This window comes from Myotis yumanensis, unplaced genomic scaffold (genome assembly GCF_028538775.1).
Source record: "Myotis yumanensis isolate MYYU_CA2020_CCGP unplaced genomic scaffold, mMyoYum1.0.hap1 SCAF_4, whole genome shotgun sequence".
Taxonomy (NCBI): Eukaryota; Metazoa; Chordata; class Mammalia; order Chiroptera; family Vespertilionidae; genus Myotis; species Myotis yumanensis.
This window is the reverse complement of record NW_027223755.1, coordinates 82374650-82393879: the sequence shown is the minus strand read 5'-3', so window position 1 is coordinate 82393879 and position 19230 is coordinate 82374650. Positions and strand designations below refer to the sequence as shown.

Sequence of the window (19230 nt, the reverse complement as noted above, 5' to 3'; positions counted from 1 at the left end):
GCTTTGCTTTCTCCTGCCCCCTTAATCTACCACCAAGGGATTTCAAGTAATAGTAAATGGTAATTATTACTCATATTTTTTTAAAAATATGTATTTATTGATTTCAGAGAGGAAGGGAGCGGGAGATAGAGATAGAAACATCAATGATGAGAGAGAATCATTGATCGGCTGCCTCCTGCACGCCCCGCACTGGGGATCAAGCCCGCAACCCGAGCATGTGCCCCTAACCAGAATCGAACCCGGGACCCTCCAGTCTGCAGGCCAACACTCTATCCACTGAGTCAAACCAGCTAGGGCTATTACTCATGTTTTTACTTATTACTCATTATTATTATAACACGAGCTGTGGGAGGAAAGATTAGTAAACTAGGTAGAAAATCAGCCTAAAAGAATGCTCAAATCATTGTGAATAAGAAGTACCTATTTCTCTGAAATGAAATTGAGTCGCATCTTACAGAGGGACAGCTGCCTCATCTGCAACATGAAAGCTATTCCCACCCGGCAGGCAGCATTAAATAAATGTCAAGTTCCAGGGCGCACAGAGGAGCCCGCCCAGTGGGAGCTGGTACTGCATCGGGACATCCTGAGCAATCGGGAAAACTGGGTGCCGGCGGGTCCCAGCCAGCGGCTTTCTGCCACCCGGCACCACTGGACGTCAGTCCTGTCCGTCCGCCGCCAGGTCCGGCATTCGGATGGACTCCCCAGAGCCCCTGCCCTCCGCACGGGCAGCGAGCTCCTTCTCCACCTTGGCGCAGCTGTTCTGCTGGTCGCGCGGAGAGGGCCTCCCAACAAGGCACACGAAGACACAGAACCGCCGAACGTCCCTTCCTGGAGGAACGCTTTCTCGGAAGGCAAAGCGCTCGGGTCCCGCTGTTCTCTCTCCCAAGCCGGACGCCAGGTCTCCCAGAGCAACCGCGACCTTGCGCAACCCGACTCCGGGCCGGTGCCCTCCGCGCAGGCGCGGAAAGAGGGGCCAGACAGCTTCCGCTTGCGCCCGGCGTCCCTCGCGTTTCCAGGGGCGGGGCTTGCGTGATGACATCATGGGGCGGGGCCTCGGGCGGCGGGAAGAGGCGGCGGGAGCATGGAGGTGGAGGAGAGCTGCAGTGGGGCGGCCGAGCAGGGGGCCCAGGACCCTGCCCCGGCCCCCAGCAAGGCTCCCGGCAGCGCCGGCCACTACGAGCTGCCGTGGTGAGGGCCCAGGCCGTAAATGAGGGGTGCTCTGGGAGCGTCGGTGGGCGAGCGGCGGGTCGTGCCCGGGGGAACCCAGGGGCGGGAGATCGTGGGGGCGGGAGGACCTGAGCGGAGCTGGGGGCTCCAGGGTGGTGTCCGGGAGATTATTTGAAGAGGGCGAGGGACACGGGTCTCTTAGCCCACCCGGGGTCGAGGGTGGCCGGTCTGCCCCCTGGAAACGCAGTGTCGGTCAGAACATTGCTTAGGGAGAGGAGGGGAGAGAGAAACATCGGTTGGTTGGTTGGTTGCCTTCTGTAGGTGCCCGACTCCATGGACCGGCAACCTTTTCTGTGCACAGGAAGACGTTCAGCCAGCCCAGGCACTGCCCAGGCCCGCCCCTCTTCTTGATGAGAGCAGATACCAAAATGGATGCAGTATAATGTATTGGAATATGTACAGCTGCGCTGTGCAGCCCCCCAGCCACTAGCCACACGAGTCTATTGAGCCCTGGAAATGAGGCTAGTCAGAATTGAGATGGCCTGCCTATAAGTGCACAATATACGCCTGGCTTTTGAGGACTTAGTATTAAGAAGAACTCATTAGTAATTTTTACGTTGCTACATGTTGAGAATGACAACATTTTTAATATATTAGGTTCATAAATAATATTAGTAAAATTAACTTCATCTGTTTTGCCTTTTGTAATGTGGCTACCAGGAAGTTTAAAATTACCCATGTGGCTGGCATTATATTTTTCATGCACAACACTACATGCCTGGGATACTTGAGTATACAAAACAAACTCGGCTCGTGTGGAGTTTACATTTGATAGAGAAAGACAAAGTTAAAAAGCAAGAGCTGTGGAGTAAGTAAATAGCTGTGGTGTTCGGGCAGGCCTCTGATGAGATGACATTTGAGCAAAGACCTGATCTCAGGGAGGAAGGCCTGTGACTGGAGAAACCTTGCAGGTAGATGGAGCAGCTATGAAGGCCCTGAAAGAAGAGCATCTTTGCCTTGTTCAAAGTCCAGCACAAATTTCAGCTCCTAACATTCCCAGGTGGTGATTCCCTCAGCTTCCGCAGCCTTTGGTTTCTGTAACAAGTCTAGCACGGTAGTGGGACTTCCTAAGCTCTTATCTCCCTGCCATTTGGAAAGCCCTTCAGAACAATCACCATGTCTTGCTTATCTCTGTATCTTCTGCTTTCCTCCCCTTGAGATCTCTACCTCCTTTCACAGTGCTTGGCACCTGGAAGGAACTGAGTATGAAGAATAAATGAACAGCCCTGACTGGTTTGGCTCAGTGGATAGAGCGTCGGCCTGCAGGGTGGGGGGGTCCCAGGTTCGATTCCGGTCAGGGCATGTGCCTTGGTTGCGAGCACATTCCCAGTAGGGAGTGTGTAGGAGGCAGCTGATCGATGTTTCTCTCTCATCGATGTTTCTAGCTCTCTATCTCTCTCCCTTCCTCTCTGTAAAAAATCAATAAAATATATTTAAAAAAAAAAAAAAAAAGATGCCCTGAGCTGTCTGGCAGCAAGCAATCATTTATTATTTTTTTTTTTTTAAAAAAAGAATAAACAGGAACAAGCATGCTTCATCTGCTGGTCTTGGAGGGGAACTGTCTGTTTAGTAGTATGTGACAAACAAGCTTCTTTGCATGTAGCTGTTTCTGGAGCACAACTAGTACCTGCATAATAAATCAGGGAGTGTTGTAAAGGACTGAGGAAGTCCTGATGGTTAAATCATTGTATATCTTCCACTTCTATACTCACTGAAGAAAGTCATTTTCTCTGTAGCATAGTTTGCTTATTCATTTAAAATAGAAGCATTGCCCAGCCAGTGTGGCTTAGTGATTGAGCGTTGACCCATGAACCAAGAGATCACTGGTTCAATTCCTGGTCAGGATATATACCCAGTTTACAAGCTTGTTTCCCCATCCTCCCCCCCCCCCCCTCCCCCAGCCCCCAGGAAGTGGGAGAGGCGTGCAGGAGGCAGCCAATCGATGTTTCTCATCTATGTTTCTATTTCTGTCCCTCTCCCTTCCTCTCTAAAAATCAAGAGAGAAGTATTGGTCTGACTAGGCCACTAGCCTGTCCACTTCACATAGTCTAATAGGGTCACAAGATAGGCCTGTGGTTTCTGTCTAGCCAGCCCTGCTGTGCGCCTTGTCAAGTCTGTAGAAACTGCCAGGTCAGGCATGAGGAGGCTCAGTTACATCCATATCTATCAGATCAAATGATGTCAGTGCTATGCTCGCTTCGGCAGCACATATACGAAAAATCGGAAGGATACAGAGAAGATTAGCATGGCCCATGCGCAAGGATGACATGCAAATGTGTGAAGCGTTTTTAAAAAGAAAAAGAAATGATGTCAGTGCTGTGTGTGCTGGATCTCTGTTGTGACGGGCAGACTGTTGCTGCACAGGATCACATTGGTCCAGCAGGCCTGCTCTGGCCCTTCTCCAGCAACAACAGGTATTTCTGTGCTGTGGTGGGTTCGGAGCTTCTGGTGTGTAATTCTCATGCACTTAACTTTTGAAATGGCACTTGGTCACCCCTTAAATTTAAAACCTGCCGCCAATTGGTGTATTTTTTTAATGTATATCACCTGACAAAGCTGAGGATTGCTGCTCTTTAGTGCTTCCTTTTGTGTAGCATGAAAATAGCTATGTCAACATCTTTATGCATTTTCTTAAAAACAGGGTTGAGAAATATAGACCAGTGAAGTTGAATGAAGTAGTTGGGAATGAAGACACTGTGAGCAGGCTGGAGGTGGGTGTTGTTCTTTTTTTAAATTTATATATATATGACCTTATACCACATTATTGTGCCTTGATAAAGCTCACGGCATTTGGAGCAAGGCAGCCAAGGTAGGGCATGGGGGTAAGCCACGGATCCAGAAGCGTTGAGGGAGTAGGAGACATTCAGTTTGGAGATGCCTATAGGTGGTGGGTAACTTCAGATGTTTGAAGGGCTGGCTTATTGAAGAGGAGTTATCAGACAAGAGCAAGGTTGGCAAACTTTCTGTAAAGGCAATTTAATAGATACCATAGGCTTTTTGCAAATATCTATATTATCCTAAATAATAAGAGAAACATGTAAATTGACTGCCCCTTCGCTACGCTCACCAGCCAATCAGGAGTGAATATGCAAATTAACCCAACAAAGATGGTGGGTTAATTTGCATATACAGGCGCCAGGCGGAGGGGAGAGCTGGCAGCTTGGGGGCACATGGCTCCCTGGGAATAGTAGTTCTGATGGCAGCCCCAGGACCGGAAGCGGATGCCCAGAGCGTGGGGAGCACCAAGAATGCTGGGAATTGTAGTTCTGGTGGCAGACAGATCTCCTAGACACTAGAGCAAAGTGAGCCTGGAGCAAGTTACTGTTGTGGTGGGGGATGGAGGGAAAGCAAAGGTGAGAGACATAAGTAAAATCAGAGTGTCTAGGAAAAATTAAAGGGAAGATATCCTAAAACTTCCAGGAAATCTCCACCAATGAAGCAAAGAAAAAAAAATACCTCTGTTATTCTGTGAGCAACAAACCAAACTAGATTGGGGGTCTCAGACAATTAGCTCATATGATTGCAAAGACAGACAGAAACTCCCGGATTAGAGAGGGCTCCCAGATTGGAGAGGGTGCAGGTTGGGCTGAGGGACCACCCCACCCCACCCCCTGTGCACAGATCTTCGTGCACCGTGCCCCTAGTCAGTATAAAAGGCTAATATGTTGTGTCCAACTGGTTGCTATGACACTCACTGACCACCAGGGGGCAGATGCTCAATGCAGGAGCTGCCGTGACACGCACTGGCCATTTATAGAGAAACGGCACCATGGACCGTTTTTTGTTTTTGTTTTGTTTTTGTTTTTGTTTCCCATTTAAGATGCATGTTTTTATTGAAATTAAAAAATTGTAACCAGACAGAATAAAGTAGACAAGAATGTTATAATCTGACTATATAATCTCTCAATCTTTTTTTTTTTTTAATATATTTTATTGATTTTTTACAGAGAGGAAGGGAGAGAGACAGAGAGTCAGAAACATCGATGAGAGAGAAACATCGATCAGCTGCCTCCTGCACATCCCCCACTGGAGATGTGCCCGCAACCCAGGTACATGCCCCTGACCGGAATCGAACCCGGGACCCTTCAGTCCGCAGGCCGATGCTCTATCCACTGAGCCAAACCGGTTTCGGCTAATCTCTCAATCTTGTTGAATCACTAAAATATAACGTAGGATTGTTCTCTATGCTAATTTTAAGGTTGTCCAGTTAAACCATTATTTGGTATCTTTTCAACAGGTACTCTTAACTATTTAGAATTTCTTATCAGAAACATTCATATGTTATACAGGAAACATTCATAGTTTATTTTGAAAACACCCTGGAGCGCCAGCCCACCAAATTGCAGCCAATGCTGCTGAGACCCCATGGCACAAAATGCGGCCCACAGCCCAGCCCAGCCCAGCCTAGAAACGGTTGCTGTGGTAACGATGTCATGGAGCAACGCCTGGCTTCCTCTCCCTAGCAACTAGCTTCCTTGGGGTTTCTTCAGCCCAGGAACATGACTTGCTTCATAGCCAGGTGCAAAGATTTCACACTTTAACCAAATGTCTGTGAAGTGTTTTCCCGTGCCTCATCTCATTTGATCCTCACAGAAGTCCTGGAGTAGGTAGATAGGAGACTCAGTAGAGTCCTATTTTCTTTTCATTAGCTGGGAAATGGAGATTTAGAAAGCTTAGAAACTTGACCCTACTGAAAAGAAGTAAGAAATGGTGGACCTTGAAAATCACTTCAGGTTTTCTCACTGCAGAATATAGTCAAACACTGCTGCAGTTAAATATTTTACCCTTTGTTCTCCCTGTGTGATCTACAATAATAATGTGCTTCATGTTGATATTTACTGCTGTATTGCTGACAATTACCTGAAAGAGAAGTTGGGGTGCTTCACTGGAATGAAAAAAGTTTAGCTAAATCAGAAAGCAGGTCTAATTAAGCAAGTTTAGTCTGAGGGACAGTGAACTGGCCCCCTGTTTAAAAAGTTTGAGGAGCCGAAACCGGTTTGGCTCAGTGGATAGAGCGTCGGCCTTCGGACTGAAGGGTACCGGGTTCGATTCCGGTCAGGGGCATGTACCTGGGTTGCGGGCACGTCCCCAGTGGGGGATGTGCAGGAGGCAGCTGATTGATGTTTCTAACTCTCTATCTCTCTCCCTTCCTCTCTGTGGAAAATCAATAAAATATATTTAAAAAAAAAAAAGTTTGAGGACCCTGGGCCTAGAGGGACTAAGTGACAAGGCAGCTGGCTTCAAAATGGGCAGGCAGAAATGTTTAGCAATAAAGCAAGCTTTGAATTCCAAGCCATCTTTAGGCAGAATCTAGAAGCCCAACTAATTGAGTCATGACAAAGACAATCTGTGTAGTAATCAGTGCTTACACTATAATAGCTAACAAGGTATTTATTTATTTTACGAATGCATTCATTTTACAAATATTTGAGTATGTTTTCTGGGACAGCTATGGTGCAGTGTTAGGAACTATTGATATAAATAGATATGATTCCTGCCCGAGTAAGATTTTTAGTCTAATGGAGTAGCATTCAAGTCAGCAGGCCTTGTGATAAGCACTCTGCTAGAGGAGGACAGGGTGCTGAGGGAGCACTCGGGAAGAGTTAACCCTCACAATGTCTTTATTCCCAAGTGGAAGAAGTGAGACCAAAATTTGAGTGGGAGTTAGCCAGACTCGGAGGGGAGGAGTGAGAGAGAAGAGGTAGCAGGAATAGCATGTGCAAAGGCCCTGAGGTGAGAAAGCTTGGCTTGTTCTTGGGTGGGATGCCATCTGATTGGAGTAGTGCTTTCCAGACATTAATGGGCATGTGCATTGCCTGGGGCTTTTGTTAAAATGCAGATTCTGGTGCAGTAGTTCTGGATGTGAGGCCAGATTCTGCATTTCTAACACGCTCCCGGGGGATGCTGATGCTTCTGGTCCATGGGCCCCTGATAGCAGGGCTGTGGATGTATTGGGGTGTGTGAGAAATGAGCCCATGAGGTGGGCAGGATCCAGATTGGGCAGGGCCTCATGAGCCATGTTTGAGAATTTGGGCCTTATGAAGCCAGCCTAGTCACGCCTTAATTTACATTGGAAAATCCCCACCTCCCTTCACCTTTTTTCTCCTAGCCCCACAACACACCTCCTCTCTGACAGCTGTCAGTTTGTTCTCTGTCTGTGGGTCTGTTTCTGTTTCGTTTCTTGGTTTATTTTGTCCATGAGATTCCACATATGAATGAAATTATAAAGGTGAAAGGATTAAGCAAACAAACAGACAAAACCAAAACATAGACACAGATGACAGCATGGTAATTACCAGAGGGGAAGGAGGGGCGGAGGAGGTAGGAGAGAGCATAGGGGATAAATGGTGATTGAAGGAGACCTGACTCGGGGTGATGAACAGAAGAGTATACAGGTGAAGTATTTTAGAATTGAACACCTGAAACCTATATAATTTTGTTAACCAATGTCAGCCCAATAAATTCAATAAAAATAAGTAAATAAATAAGAAAAAGAATGTGGGCTTCATGATGAGAGCAGTAAAGAGTCATACAAGGGTTTCAATCAGATAAAAATGTGTTAATTAGATGTGTGTGTGAGAAAATTAGCTGTGGTTACCGTATGGGAAATGGGTTGGGGTGATGAGCGGCAGAGAGACTAGGGATGACTGAATCTTTGTAATTAAGGTGCTGTGTGGGGTGAGGAAGAAGGCCCTGTTAACGGTAACAGTGACCTCCAGGTTCCTGGCTTGGGTGGTAGTGTTGATGGCATTGACAGTCCATGGAAGGGGAAGTGTGGGTGGGGTCTCAGGTTTGTAGGGGGAAATGACGAATTCAGTTTAGAATGTGCTGAGGTGAGTGTTCCATGGGGCATCCATATGGAGAAATTTGTAGCCATGTTTACTACACAGGCCTATGTGGTTGGGGAGGCTTGGCTCCTTATGGTTTATAGCTTAATGAACGTTTTAATGAACATTTCTTCTTTCAGGTCTTTGCACGAGAAGGGAATGTGCCCAATATTATCATTGCTGTGAGTACTCAGTCCTGGCCCTGGTGATGTCTTGAAGTCTCATTTTCACTTCCCTGTTGGTGCTTTCTTGTGCACAGAGCGCCTCCTCAGAGAGGCCAGTTACCACCAGAGCCCTGACATTGGCCTCTGCAAAGGGAAACATTTCCCCAAATTGGTCAGGAGCCTTGTGGGTGGGGTGGAGGGCTCGAGGGGGAGGTGAGTGTGAAAAGGGGTGAACGTCTATCAGGAGCTATGGTCAGTGCATTCTGCTGGCTCGGAGCACTCATTGGAGATCTCATTCCTAGGGCCCCCCAGGAACTGGCAAAACTACAAGCATCCTGTGTTTGGCACGAGCCCTTCTGGGCCCAGCTCTCAAAGATGCTGTTTTGGAACTCAATGCCTCGAATGACAGGTGCGTCTGGGAGTTAGGACTGAAGGGCAGCAAGTGCTTTACATTGTGAATTGTTATAGAAATGGCCTTTTTTTTCCATTCTGTGTTGTATGTGGAGCTTGCCTAGCCAGCTTTATGTTTTCCTTTAATCCTTCCCAGTGAAATAGAATGGGAATTGCTGGCTCATCAAGGTGGCATCATAGGCACTAGACTTGATGGCTTAACTTTGTTAATGGAAATTTTAAATATTATTTTTAATTGTGGTAAAATACACAATATAAAATTTACCATCTTACTCATTTTATTTTTAATCCTCTCCCATATTGTCATTGATTTTTAGAGAGAGAGAGAGAAAAAAAACATCACTGTGAGAGAGAAACATCGATTGGTTGCCTCTCATATGCGCCCTGATTGGGGATTGAACCCGCAACCTAGGTGTGTGCCCTGAATGGGAGTCAATCCGCAGCCATTTGTTGTATGGGGTGACGCTCCAACCAATTGAGCGACAGGCGGGGGCCAGCTTACTCATTTGTAAGTGTACAGTTCAGTAGGGTTAAATATATTCACATTGTTGTGTAGCCGATGTTCTCCAGAACTTTTATGTCTTCCAGAACTAAAACTCTGTACCATCCCCCTCCCTCTGCCCCTGGCAACCACCATTCTACTTTCTGTATCTATGAACTTGATTTTATTGTAGATGCCTCATCTAAGTGGTTTCATACAGTATTTGTCTTTCTGTGGCTGGCTTATTTCACTTAGCATATGTCCTCACGATTCACCCAAGGAGCCAAACTCTAGCATCTGTCAGACTCTTTCCTTTTTAAGACTGAATAATATCCCTTTGTAAGGATAGACCACCACATTTTGCTTATTCATTCATCCACTGATGGATGCTTGGGTTTCTTTCATCTTTTGGACATTTGTGAATTGTGAAAATGCTGCTATGACATGGGTGTATAAATATCTCTTTAAGACCCTGCTTTTAATTCTTTTGGATATATACTTAGAATTGCTAGATTATATTTGGTAATTCTGTGTTTAATTTTTGGGGGACCTCCATGCTGTTTTCATAGTGGCTGCACCCTTTTACATTCCCACCAACAGTGTTCAGGGTTCCAATTTCTCCACATACTCGCCGACACATTTTTTGGTTTGTTGTTGTTAGTAGTCATCCTAATGGTATGAAGTGCTGGTTTACTTTTCAGACATGAAATAGAGGATTATGAAATGAAGACTTGTTAAATAAAAAGTCTGCAAAGTCTATCTTTGGTTATTACTTGAGGATGCAGATCTCAGCTCTTTAATATTGTCCTAATTTTGAAGATCTATGTAGACTTGAAACAGGCAATGTTCTTGGGATGCAACTAACTGCTCGTCAGCTGTCATGAATGAGCCTGTAATCAATCCATTTTGTCAATGCTGATTCTTACTACCTCTTCTCACACTTGCATCATCAAACTCATTATTTTTGAAAACTTTAGTGACTCATAATTTTGTTGAAGAAAGAATAGCCCATAATTGCAAGATATTTTTAATTTTAGATTTATAAAAACCTATTTGAATGATCAATACAATGACTTTTTTGCATTTCTATATCACCTTTGTATACACACCAGCCTTCAGCTTTTGATCACTTACAAACTGTACCCTGTAAACGTTGGTATACAAACATAAAAGATGAAAGAGTGCTGTCATATGTTCTTTTATCAAAACAGAAGGTCCAAATTCTTATTATAGGATATTGGGGAATGAAGTCCTTCCTGTTGAGTGACCAGCCAGATGAAAATATATTTAGTGTTTGTCCTTATTTAACATTTATACACCTAATGGAGTGATCTCCATGGTAAGTCTAGTCACCATCTGACACTGTACAGTATTATTGACTGTATTCCCTATGCTGTACATCACATCCCCATGACTTACTGATTCTTAAAATACAGAACATTTCACAGATTTGCATGTCATCCTTGTGTAGGAGCCATGCTAATCTTCTCTGTGTCATTCAGTTTTCACATATGTGTTGCCAAAGTGAGCACACGCCTTGATTCTTAAGTTTGAGAAAACGCACCTAGGATTTTGGCATCTGAGGAAACATGGTCTGAGATGTTGCTTATGTGATCAATTTCACCATCATTAGAGTCTAGAGCAGGGGTGGGCAAACTTTTTGACTCAAGGGCCACAATGGGTTCTTAAACTGGACCGGAGGGCCGGAACAAAAGCATGGATGGAGTGTTTGTGTGAACTAATATAAATTCAAAGTAAACATCATTACATAAAAGGGTACGGTCTTTTTTTTTTTTTTTTTTTAGTTTTATTCATTTCAAACGGGCCAGATCTGGCCCGCGGGCCGTATTTTGCCCACGGCTGGTCTAGAGTCTATTCGCTTCTCTGCAGTCATTTTCTGATTTGTCTAATAATTATGAAACATCTTGCTGTCAATTTTTTTCTCTTTGACATTGTGCATGGAAAATGAAAAGTTTTGGTGTTTTTTTAGTTGTGGTCATTGAAAGCTTTAAAAAAGACAGCAAACCCGAACCGGTTTGGCTCAGTGGATAGAGCGTCGGCCTGCGGACTCAAGGGTCCCAGGTTCGATTACGGTCAAGGGCATGTACCTTGGTTGCGAGCACATCCCCAGTGGGGGGCGTGCAGGAGGCAGCTGATCGATCTCTCTCATCGATGTTTCTGACTCTCTGTCCCTCTTCCTTCTTCTCTGTAAAAAATCAATAAAACATATTTTAATAAAATAAAATAAAATAAAAAAGACAGCAAAGACAGAGTATCTGAACTTCTTTTATGCCTTCTAGAAAGACAATACTGTACCCCAAGAACACACCAAAAAATGAAGTATGAGACAATAGTAATAGTATTTTTCTCCCACTATTGCATTATTCGTTTAGGCAATTCCATCATTCTTTCATTTTCTTATTATTTTAGTTATTTTTAGCATAGTTGGGAATAATTGATGAGTAATGATGAAATAATTACTAGGATGATGAAATACCAGTTTTAAGATACAGGAAGAATAAGAACACTAAGACTTTAAAATATATCTGAGATTGTAAAATAATTCAGTGGACCCATATTGTAATTACAAGATAAAATGAATCTCATTATAAGTAGTAAATTTTTTCTTTGTTCTGAAAACCTCCAAAAAGGAATAAAAGTAATGAAATTTCAATTCTTGAAAATAGAATTGTTCAAAAAGGAAACTTAAAAACTAAAATTGGGTCCATGCTGATGTCTGAGGGTTAAAGTTCCCATGAAGGTAACTGATTTTGTCTCAGAAGGTGACAGTTAACTTCTGGCTTGTTGTTTCAGGGGCATTGATGTTGTGAGAAACAAAATCAAAATGTTCGCCCAGCAGAAAGTCACCCTTCCCAAAGGACGACATAAGATCATCATCCTGGATGAAGCAGACAGGTGGAGTGCTTTGCCAGACATTTGACCTTGATCTCTAAGTCTCTTATCTGGCTTTATTAAATCCAGAGAAAAAGCTTTGCCTTTGCACTTTTGTGGTATATTTGCTTATCTTCAAAAGCAATTTAATAGGAGCCTGAGCCCTAAAGTCATCTTAATTAACTTACATTTGTCTAAGACAGTCAGCTAATATGTTTGTTCCAGCATCACTTATATGATGAATAATTTAAATTTTGGTTTTTTTATTGTGGTGAAACACACATAACATAAATTTTACCATTTTTAACCATTTTAGTGTATAATTCGGTGACATTTAGTACATTCACAATGTTAGCCATTACCGGTATAAATGAAAAGTTTTGAATACCATTTTTAAAAAAGTAACTCATATTCTTTGAAGAAAATATTATTATCTTGATTTATTTTCTTTTTCTACACTATATATTGTTACATAGTTGAGATCATAATATATGTAATTTTGTATCCTGTTTTTTCCTTTTAATATAAAAAGCAGTGCTCCACATTATTACAATCTTGCTCGGAACATTGTAATTGCCATGTTATAGTACATAGTTCGCTACACCTTAACCTGTTTTACTGTAACATTATAGCAATAATAGCCAACATTTATCGAGCACTTATATGTAAGCATTACATTATCCCAGGTACTCTGCATGTTGTTATCTCATTTAATTGTCATCAACAACCCTCTGGCGTAGGCAGTATCATTATCTCCTTATAGGTGAGGACACTGAGGCTCAGATAATGTACCTGTGGCCCCAAAACTAGCAGATGAAAGAGCTTCAGGTGGGCCAGGCAGCCCGGCCGCAGAGCCTCTGCTCCATGCCCACGGGCACCTGCCTGTGGAAGACCCAAACAGGCTCATGAGGAGAGGCTGAGCATGCCCAGTGAGGAGGTCAGGGTTCCCAGTCTCTAGGGAGGGATTTGTGTCCGGCGGGCCCCAGGTCGCAGTTGCCAACTACACTCTTATATTTTTCTTCTCAGCATGACTGATGGAGCCCAGCAAGCCTTGAGGAGAACCATGGAAATCTACTCCAAAACGACTCGCTTTGCTCTTGCTTGCAATGCTTCAGATAAAATCATAGGTGAGGGTCAGCTCTGGGTGTCTGCGGTCTACATGGTCCTCCTTTGGCTCTTCAGCAACAGAAGAGTAGGGGCTTTTTGATTGCCTGTCGTGAGCCAAGCACTATGCCGTGTAATCACTCTTATATACTCTCATTTACTCTTATTTAACTGTTTGCAGAGGTATTATCAGCTCCACATTAGAGATGAGAAAACTGGAGCTCAGAGGGGTTTAGTAATTTGCCCAAGGTCACATAGCAGGTGGAGGAGCTGAGATTGGCACCCCACATCTTTCTGCCTCTTGCACCATCACAAGCACACGTGACATTTTGATATCCTGTGCACAGTGTCAGTCACTGCCGCTCTCCAGACATGTTCCTGCACTTTCTGTGGGCCTGAGTACTGCACATGCACTGCGTCTGCACAGCGGCCTTGGTTATTGCCAGGATTGCTTCACCTGTGAAACCTTACATGTTAGTCTTCTCTCTGACCTGGCATTTGTTCCAGGCCCCCCTCCATCAATTTGTTTCCTCACGGTTTTATCCCCTCTCCCCCTTTCAGCACCTCAACTTCCTGGTGGTTTCACATCCTTCTCTCTTTTTTTATTGTTTTGTTAATCCTCACCCCAGGATATTTTTCCCATTGAGTTTTTTTTAGAGAGAATGGAGCGTGGAAGGGAGGAGTAGAGAGAGAGAGGGAGAGAGAGAGAGAGAGATCAGTATGAGAGAGACACATCATTTGGTTGCCTCCCAAACATGTTTAGACTGGGGGCTGGGGATCGAACCTGCACCCCTGTACGTACCCACAACCACACCCCTGTACGTACCCACAACCAGTCAGGGCTCACATCCTTCCCTTTCTGACGCAGACTTCGGGCACAGTCCAGCTTTCTCTGTCTCTCACCATTTCTCACAGCTCTTTTGTCCCACTGTCCTTGCCTCACATCCGCCCTGCTAACCCCATCCTGTGTGAGCTCAGCCATCTGACTCTCCCTTCTCTTTGCCCCCCACAGGCCCCACCCCCACCCTCACCCCCACCCCCACCTCCCGGGGCCATTGTGCACTGTTGCAAACAAACTGGTAATCATGATGCCCCCACAAAGTTGGTGGGCTCCTTGTGTTACCAGGAATCCTTTATGTCCTTTTACCCTATCTGGATAGTCATTATTTGTTTATTAATTTATTCAGCTCTTCACTCAATAAGCATTTACTCTGGTCTCAGTAGGTGGTGGGTACCACTAATGCAGGCATACAAAGTTTAATGAGAGACATTCTCTACCTTCAAGACATCAGTGGTGTGATGGAGGAAACTGCAAAAAGTTTTGACTGATGGGTGTGTATGGCGCTTGTCTCCTTAGCCGTGGGACTCTATGAGGGCAGGGGCACTGTTATATTTAGAGGCCTCCCCCGGTGCATTTTGCTCAGGGCTGTGTGATCTGAAACTGCACGTGTGTCGGTAGAGGCAGCTCTGGCCTTTGCTTTTTATGAAAGTAATTTTTGTGATACATACAGCATTTGGATTAACTTTAATTTTTAAAGAGATATAGCAAACAAATGAGATCTCTAAAGGAATTTATTTCTCAGCGTTAGAGGAAATGGTTTATGATCAAATTGCTGCAGAGCTAACTTGTGAAACTTAGTAGCCCAGTCTCACTTTCATTCCTGGAGCCATGTGTTAAGAGATAGGTGTACATCGAGGAAGCCCACGCTGCCTTATTCTGACATGTATTTAAATTCTGTGAATTCAGCTTTTGGAATGTCTCAAAAGATAAAATTGACTAAAGGAAACTTCTATTGAAGTTAGAATATTAATTGCCTTAAAATATGTATTCCTGTTCCTAATTGATCTTTCTCTTGTCTGTGCTGATAAATCAAATATGCTAATAAGGTTCATTGTGAGGCTTCCTGCTTTCAGATGAGTCAGCAATTTTCATCTGGCGTGTAAGACTTTTTAAAACAAGCACTACCTAGTTAGTCAGGGACACTGACCTCTTTCCCTCGATTGTCAAATAAAAAAATGACAGCCCAGCTGCTGTGGCTCAGTGGTTGGTTGTCGACCCATGCACCAAGAGGTTGCTGGTTAGATTTCTGTTCAGGGCATATGTCCGGATTGCGGGCTCGATCCCCCAGTAGGGGGTGTGCAGAAGGCAGCCGATCAGTGTTCCTCTCTCATTGATGTTTCTGTCTCTCTACCTCTCCCTTCCCCTCTCTCTCTGAAAAATGAATTAAAACATTTTTAAAAGTGACAACAGCCAACACAACAGTAATCATCCGGTGTGAATGAAGCAGAATTATACCTTTTTTTTTGTCAGATCAGCAAAAAAATATATTTTTGGTGTGCTGCAGAACTTTAGTATTAGTTTATGTGTGCCATGAGATGAAACAGGTTGAAAATCGCTGAGATAAGTTGAGGTGGACTAACTCTTAGGAAAGCTGCTCTTTGAAGTCTCATCCACTTGACAGATGTGTCCACAGCATCTACTCTGCACGAGGCACAGTGGAGGCTGCAGATCTGTGTGAGGCTCTGTCCCTGCCCTCTGGGAGCTCATGCTTGGATAGGGGAGGGGCTCCCCAACAGCAAGCCATGACCCACCCAGCACACACAGTGATTTGGGGGCCACCTGGGCCAGCACTGGCTCACTGCGGGCTGTGGCATGTGGGTGTCTCTATGTTAAAGGGTCTTCTTTCCCTTCTGGAAGCCGTGGCCAGCCACGGACATCCCAGGCAGTACTGGCTTAGGCCTCTCTTGTTGCTTATTGGTTAATATTTTGAAATTTAGTCCTAAATACCGAGTCACTGGTGAGCGCCTGCTGGGTAGAGAGTGGTGCCGGCTGTGCAGGTTGTGCAGCTTCTTCCGAGTAACTACAGAACCAGCAGGGCGATGCCATCCTTGGCCGGGGAGCCTCACTCTCTTCCTGTCTCATTCAGAGCCCATTCAGTCCCGGTGCGCAGTCCTCCGCTACACAAAGCTGACCGATGCCCAGGTCCTCACCAGGTTAATGAACGTGATCGAGAAGGAGAATGTGCCGTACACCGACGACGGTCTTGAAGCCATTATCTTCACCGCCCAGGGAGACATGCGGCAGGTGTGTGCGGTCGCTGCCCTGAGGCACGGACCTCCTGGGCTTGCCATGCCCCTTATTTTAGGGGGAAGAAGGAAGTGATGGCTGCGCAGAGCCGGAGTGGGGAGTGTTGACCCAACACACTGATGGGGCCTTGGGCTGACTGAGAGCAGGCTTGCAAGGAGGGTGCTCAGCTAAAGAGGTGGGGAAGGGCGAGACAGAAAATCACCCCGGTTGTTTTTGCTCCTCAACAGGCGTTGAACAACTTGCAGTCTACTTTCTCAGGATTCGGCTTCATTAACAGTGAGAATGTGTTCAAGGTACAAAAGCTGGCTGGGCATCACAGTCTACAGAAACTGTATTTATCTGCGGGGCCAGTGGAGTGGAGGCGGGAGGTGCTGGAAGGAAGGGGATGGACATGGTACTGCCCCTTGGAGCTCACCCTCGGAGCGGGGAAGCTTGCTCTGCCTCCCGTGTGTCCCCCTGACTCCCTCACTGGAGAGTCGGAGGGACTTTGGGATGCCCTCAGGGTGCGATCCATGCAAGTGCTGCCACTGCTGCCTCAGGCTGGCGCTGGTGCTTTCCGGGTGCTCTGGTCTGCACAGCACCCCTGCACCCGCACTCTCGTCAGCATTTTGTGGCCGAGGAAACAGGCCCAGGCAGCCTGTCCGAGACCATCCAGCTGCTGGGGGCCAGGAGGGAGCCCAGCGCTTCCCCCTCTGCAGGCCTGGCCCCCACCGGAGACTTCCTCTCCGCACTTCCTGTCCCGGTGTGGGTATCAGAGCTCCTCAAGGTTGAGCCAAAAGATTCTCATTCCCACAGGACAGGATTTTCCTCCGGGGAATTCTTCTGAAAACTGATGGCCACATCCACAGCCCCGTCTGATTCCCCCTCATATGGGGTGTAATTGGGTAGGGCTGGTGTGTGGGTAAAGAAAGCTGTGCTAACAGCCTCTGCCTCGACCTTGGCAGTGAGGTATTTTTAAGAGCCCTGGGGGGAACTTGCTTGGTCACCTGTTGTGACAGTTAAGGTCTCATTTCCTCCTGGAGCAAAGCATCGAGGGCTGCAAACCAGGATTCTGAGGGAGTTCATTGACCTGGGAAGAGAAGGCCAAGGGCAGGGGTAGGCACTGCCTGGAGATATCAAAGGCTGTCGTTTAGATTTAATGTTGACCTGCGCTAGGGGGTGACATCTAAGGCCAGTGGAGGGAGTGGCAGGAGGCAGCCTTTGGGCTCAGGGAGAGCTGCACCAGCTCAACAGGCGGCTGCTCAGGTCACGAGAGGCTGGGACCCTGTCCTGGGAAAGACAGTTGCAATTCCAGTGGGAGACCGGCCCAGAAGACCTCCCAAGTCTTAGTGAGTTCTAAGTGGTTCTGGGAAAGTGATCATCCCAGGGCTCTGAGATGTGACTTATAATGGCTTTAATGCTGCCCCTGAGTGGAGATTCTTCAGTGGCCCTTGTTAATTCATCTTCTGTTGGAGAAATTGGTAACAGAATTGGTGTCAGAAGCCTTCCTCACTACAGTAAGTCGACATCATATTCTTTTTATTTGGTGACTTGTTTGATGGCGAAGGGCTTTCCTCAACCTGGTTCTGTTGCTGGAGAATTCAATGAGAAAAAAAAATTTCAGAGGTTGGTTACATCGAGCAGAAGCTGGTGTGTCAGGGTCCTCCTCAGATGGTCCCCTCAGCGCTGACTCACCTTCTTTTTGGTTTGTTCAGGTCTGCGACGAGCCGCACCCGCTGCTGGTGAAGGAGATGATCCAGCACTGTGTGAATGCCAATATCGACGAAGCCTACAAGGTCAGCTTCTTCCGCCTCTCCTGAGACCAGAGGGACCTTTCTCTTCCTGAGCAGGGGGCTTACATGCATCCCTCCCCTGAATTCTTACAATGATGCTAGGAGTTGGTACACCCTACAGATGAGAAAACCATGACAGGCTAAATTCCGTTCTCTATATCAACTGTTTAAAAGTAGGAGACCTGGAATTCAAAATCATGTCTTTGTACTATAGTTATATTCTCTGCATCAGGAATTTGCTCACCTAACGTGAGGGATGACCAGCCCAACTCCTTACTTTGCAGTGACGCCGTCTTTCTCTGTTAAGGGGAGGTTTTCCCTCCATCCTCCCGAGGATCATGGGAGTGAGCATCCTGGACCCAGCAGTCCCCAGTCAGCCAGGAGAGGAGAACCCAGGGGGCTTCGGGCCTAATTGTAGAGTCATGTGAGCAGGTTCCAGTGGGCACCGTGTGGTTCAGGTGACCTCAGGTCACATGAGTGGCAGTGGTGTGATCTGAGGCCATTGGACTGATCACAGCCAGTTTCCCTGCTCCCACTAAATTAGGCTAGAAGTTGACTGAGTTTAGGGCAGGGTTAGAACTAATGTGAAACGAGTGCAAGGCAGGGAGACTGAGGCAGAGACCCAGGTACCAGATTGGGTCACCGAGTGGGCCTGAAGGAAGCCTTCAGATTTAGGCACACAGAGCTCCCCTGCCCCCTGAACCCCTGAATTTACCCCAGGTGCCGAAGCAAAGGCAAAAACAAGTGATTCCAGACCCTGCAGTCCAGGTGGTGTGGAGTAGGGGTGGTGAGAAGGCAGGAGGCCGAGACCACTGCTCTAATCCCTGCCCTGGTCAGGATGTTCGGGGCTGCTCCTGCAGGGGGTGGGTTAGGACTCTAGCTAGGGAAAGCATAGCAGACACTACAGGGGTGGGGAACCTTTGTTCTGCCAAGGGCCATTTGGATATTTATAACATCATTCACGGGCCAAACAAAATTATCAACTTAAAAAGTAGCCTGCTATATCTGGTCAAACAATTAACTCACCCCTAGTGCTGTGGCAGGGCCAGACCAAATGATTTCGTGGGCCTTAAACGGCCTGCAGGCCGGACATTCCCCACCCTGACAGGGTTCTCCTGCTTTTGCTCTGGGGTATACTGGGATGGTTATCAAAGTGCTTAAGAGGCTCGGGGACAGTAGTAGACTTTGCAATACATTTAAAAAATCTGCAATATTATCTGTGCTGGAAAAATCAGTCAAATTATCCCCACGTGATATATAGGGT

General features: G+C 46.0%; 1 protein-coding gene, 1 non-coding gene and 1 pseudogene across 2 annotated transcripts in view; 2 read left to right on the top strand and 1 right to left on the bottom strand.

Annotated features, from left to right (window-relative positions):
* Positions 1-1066: 1066 nt before the first annotated feature.
* RFC2 (replication factor C subunit 2) overlaps positions 1067-19230 on the top strand; it is a 20553-nt gene continuing 2389 nt past the window's right edge. The window contains exons 1-9 of the mRNA XM_070412801.1: positions 1067-1188; positions 3869-3938; positions 8195-8236; positions 8521-8627; positions 11925-12026; positions 13029-13129; positions 16034-16191; positions 16422-16487; positions 17889-17969. Of these exons, the coding sequence (XP_070268902.1) occupies positions 1082-1188; positions 3869-3938; positions 8195-8236; positions 8521-8627; positions 11925-12026; positions 13029-13129; positions 16034-16191; positions 16422-16487; positions 17889-17969 (834 nt within the window). The 5' untranslated portion in view covers positions 1067-1081. The remainder of the gene's footprint in view (positions 1189-3868; positions 3939-8194; positions 8237-8520; positions 8628-11924; positions 12027-13028; positions 13130-16033; positions 16192-16421; positions 16488-17888; positions 17970-19230) is intronic.
* On the top strand, positions 3417-3517 carry LOC139009599 (U6 spliceosomal RNA; annotated as a pseudogene).
* On the bottom strand, positions 10537-10642 carry LOC139009593 (U6 spliceosomal RNA). The gene has a single exon (XR_011471330.1). It is a non-coding gene; the product is annotated as a U6 spliceosomal RNA (small nuclear RNA).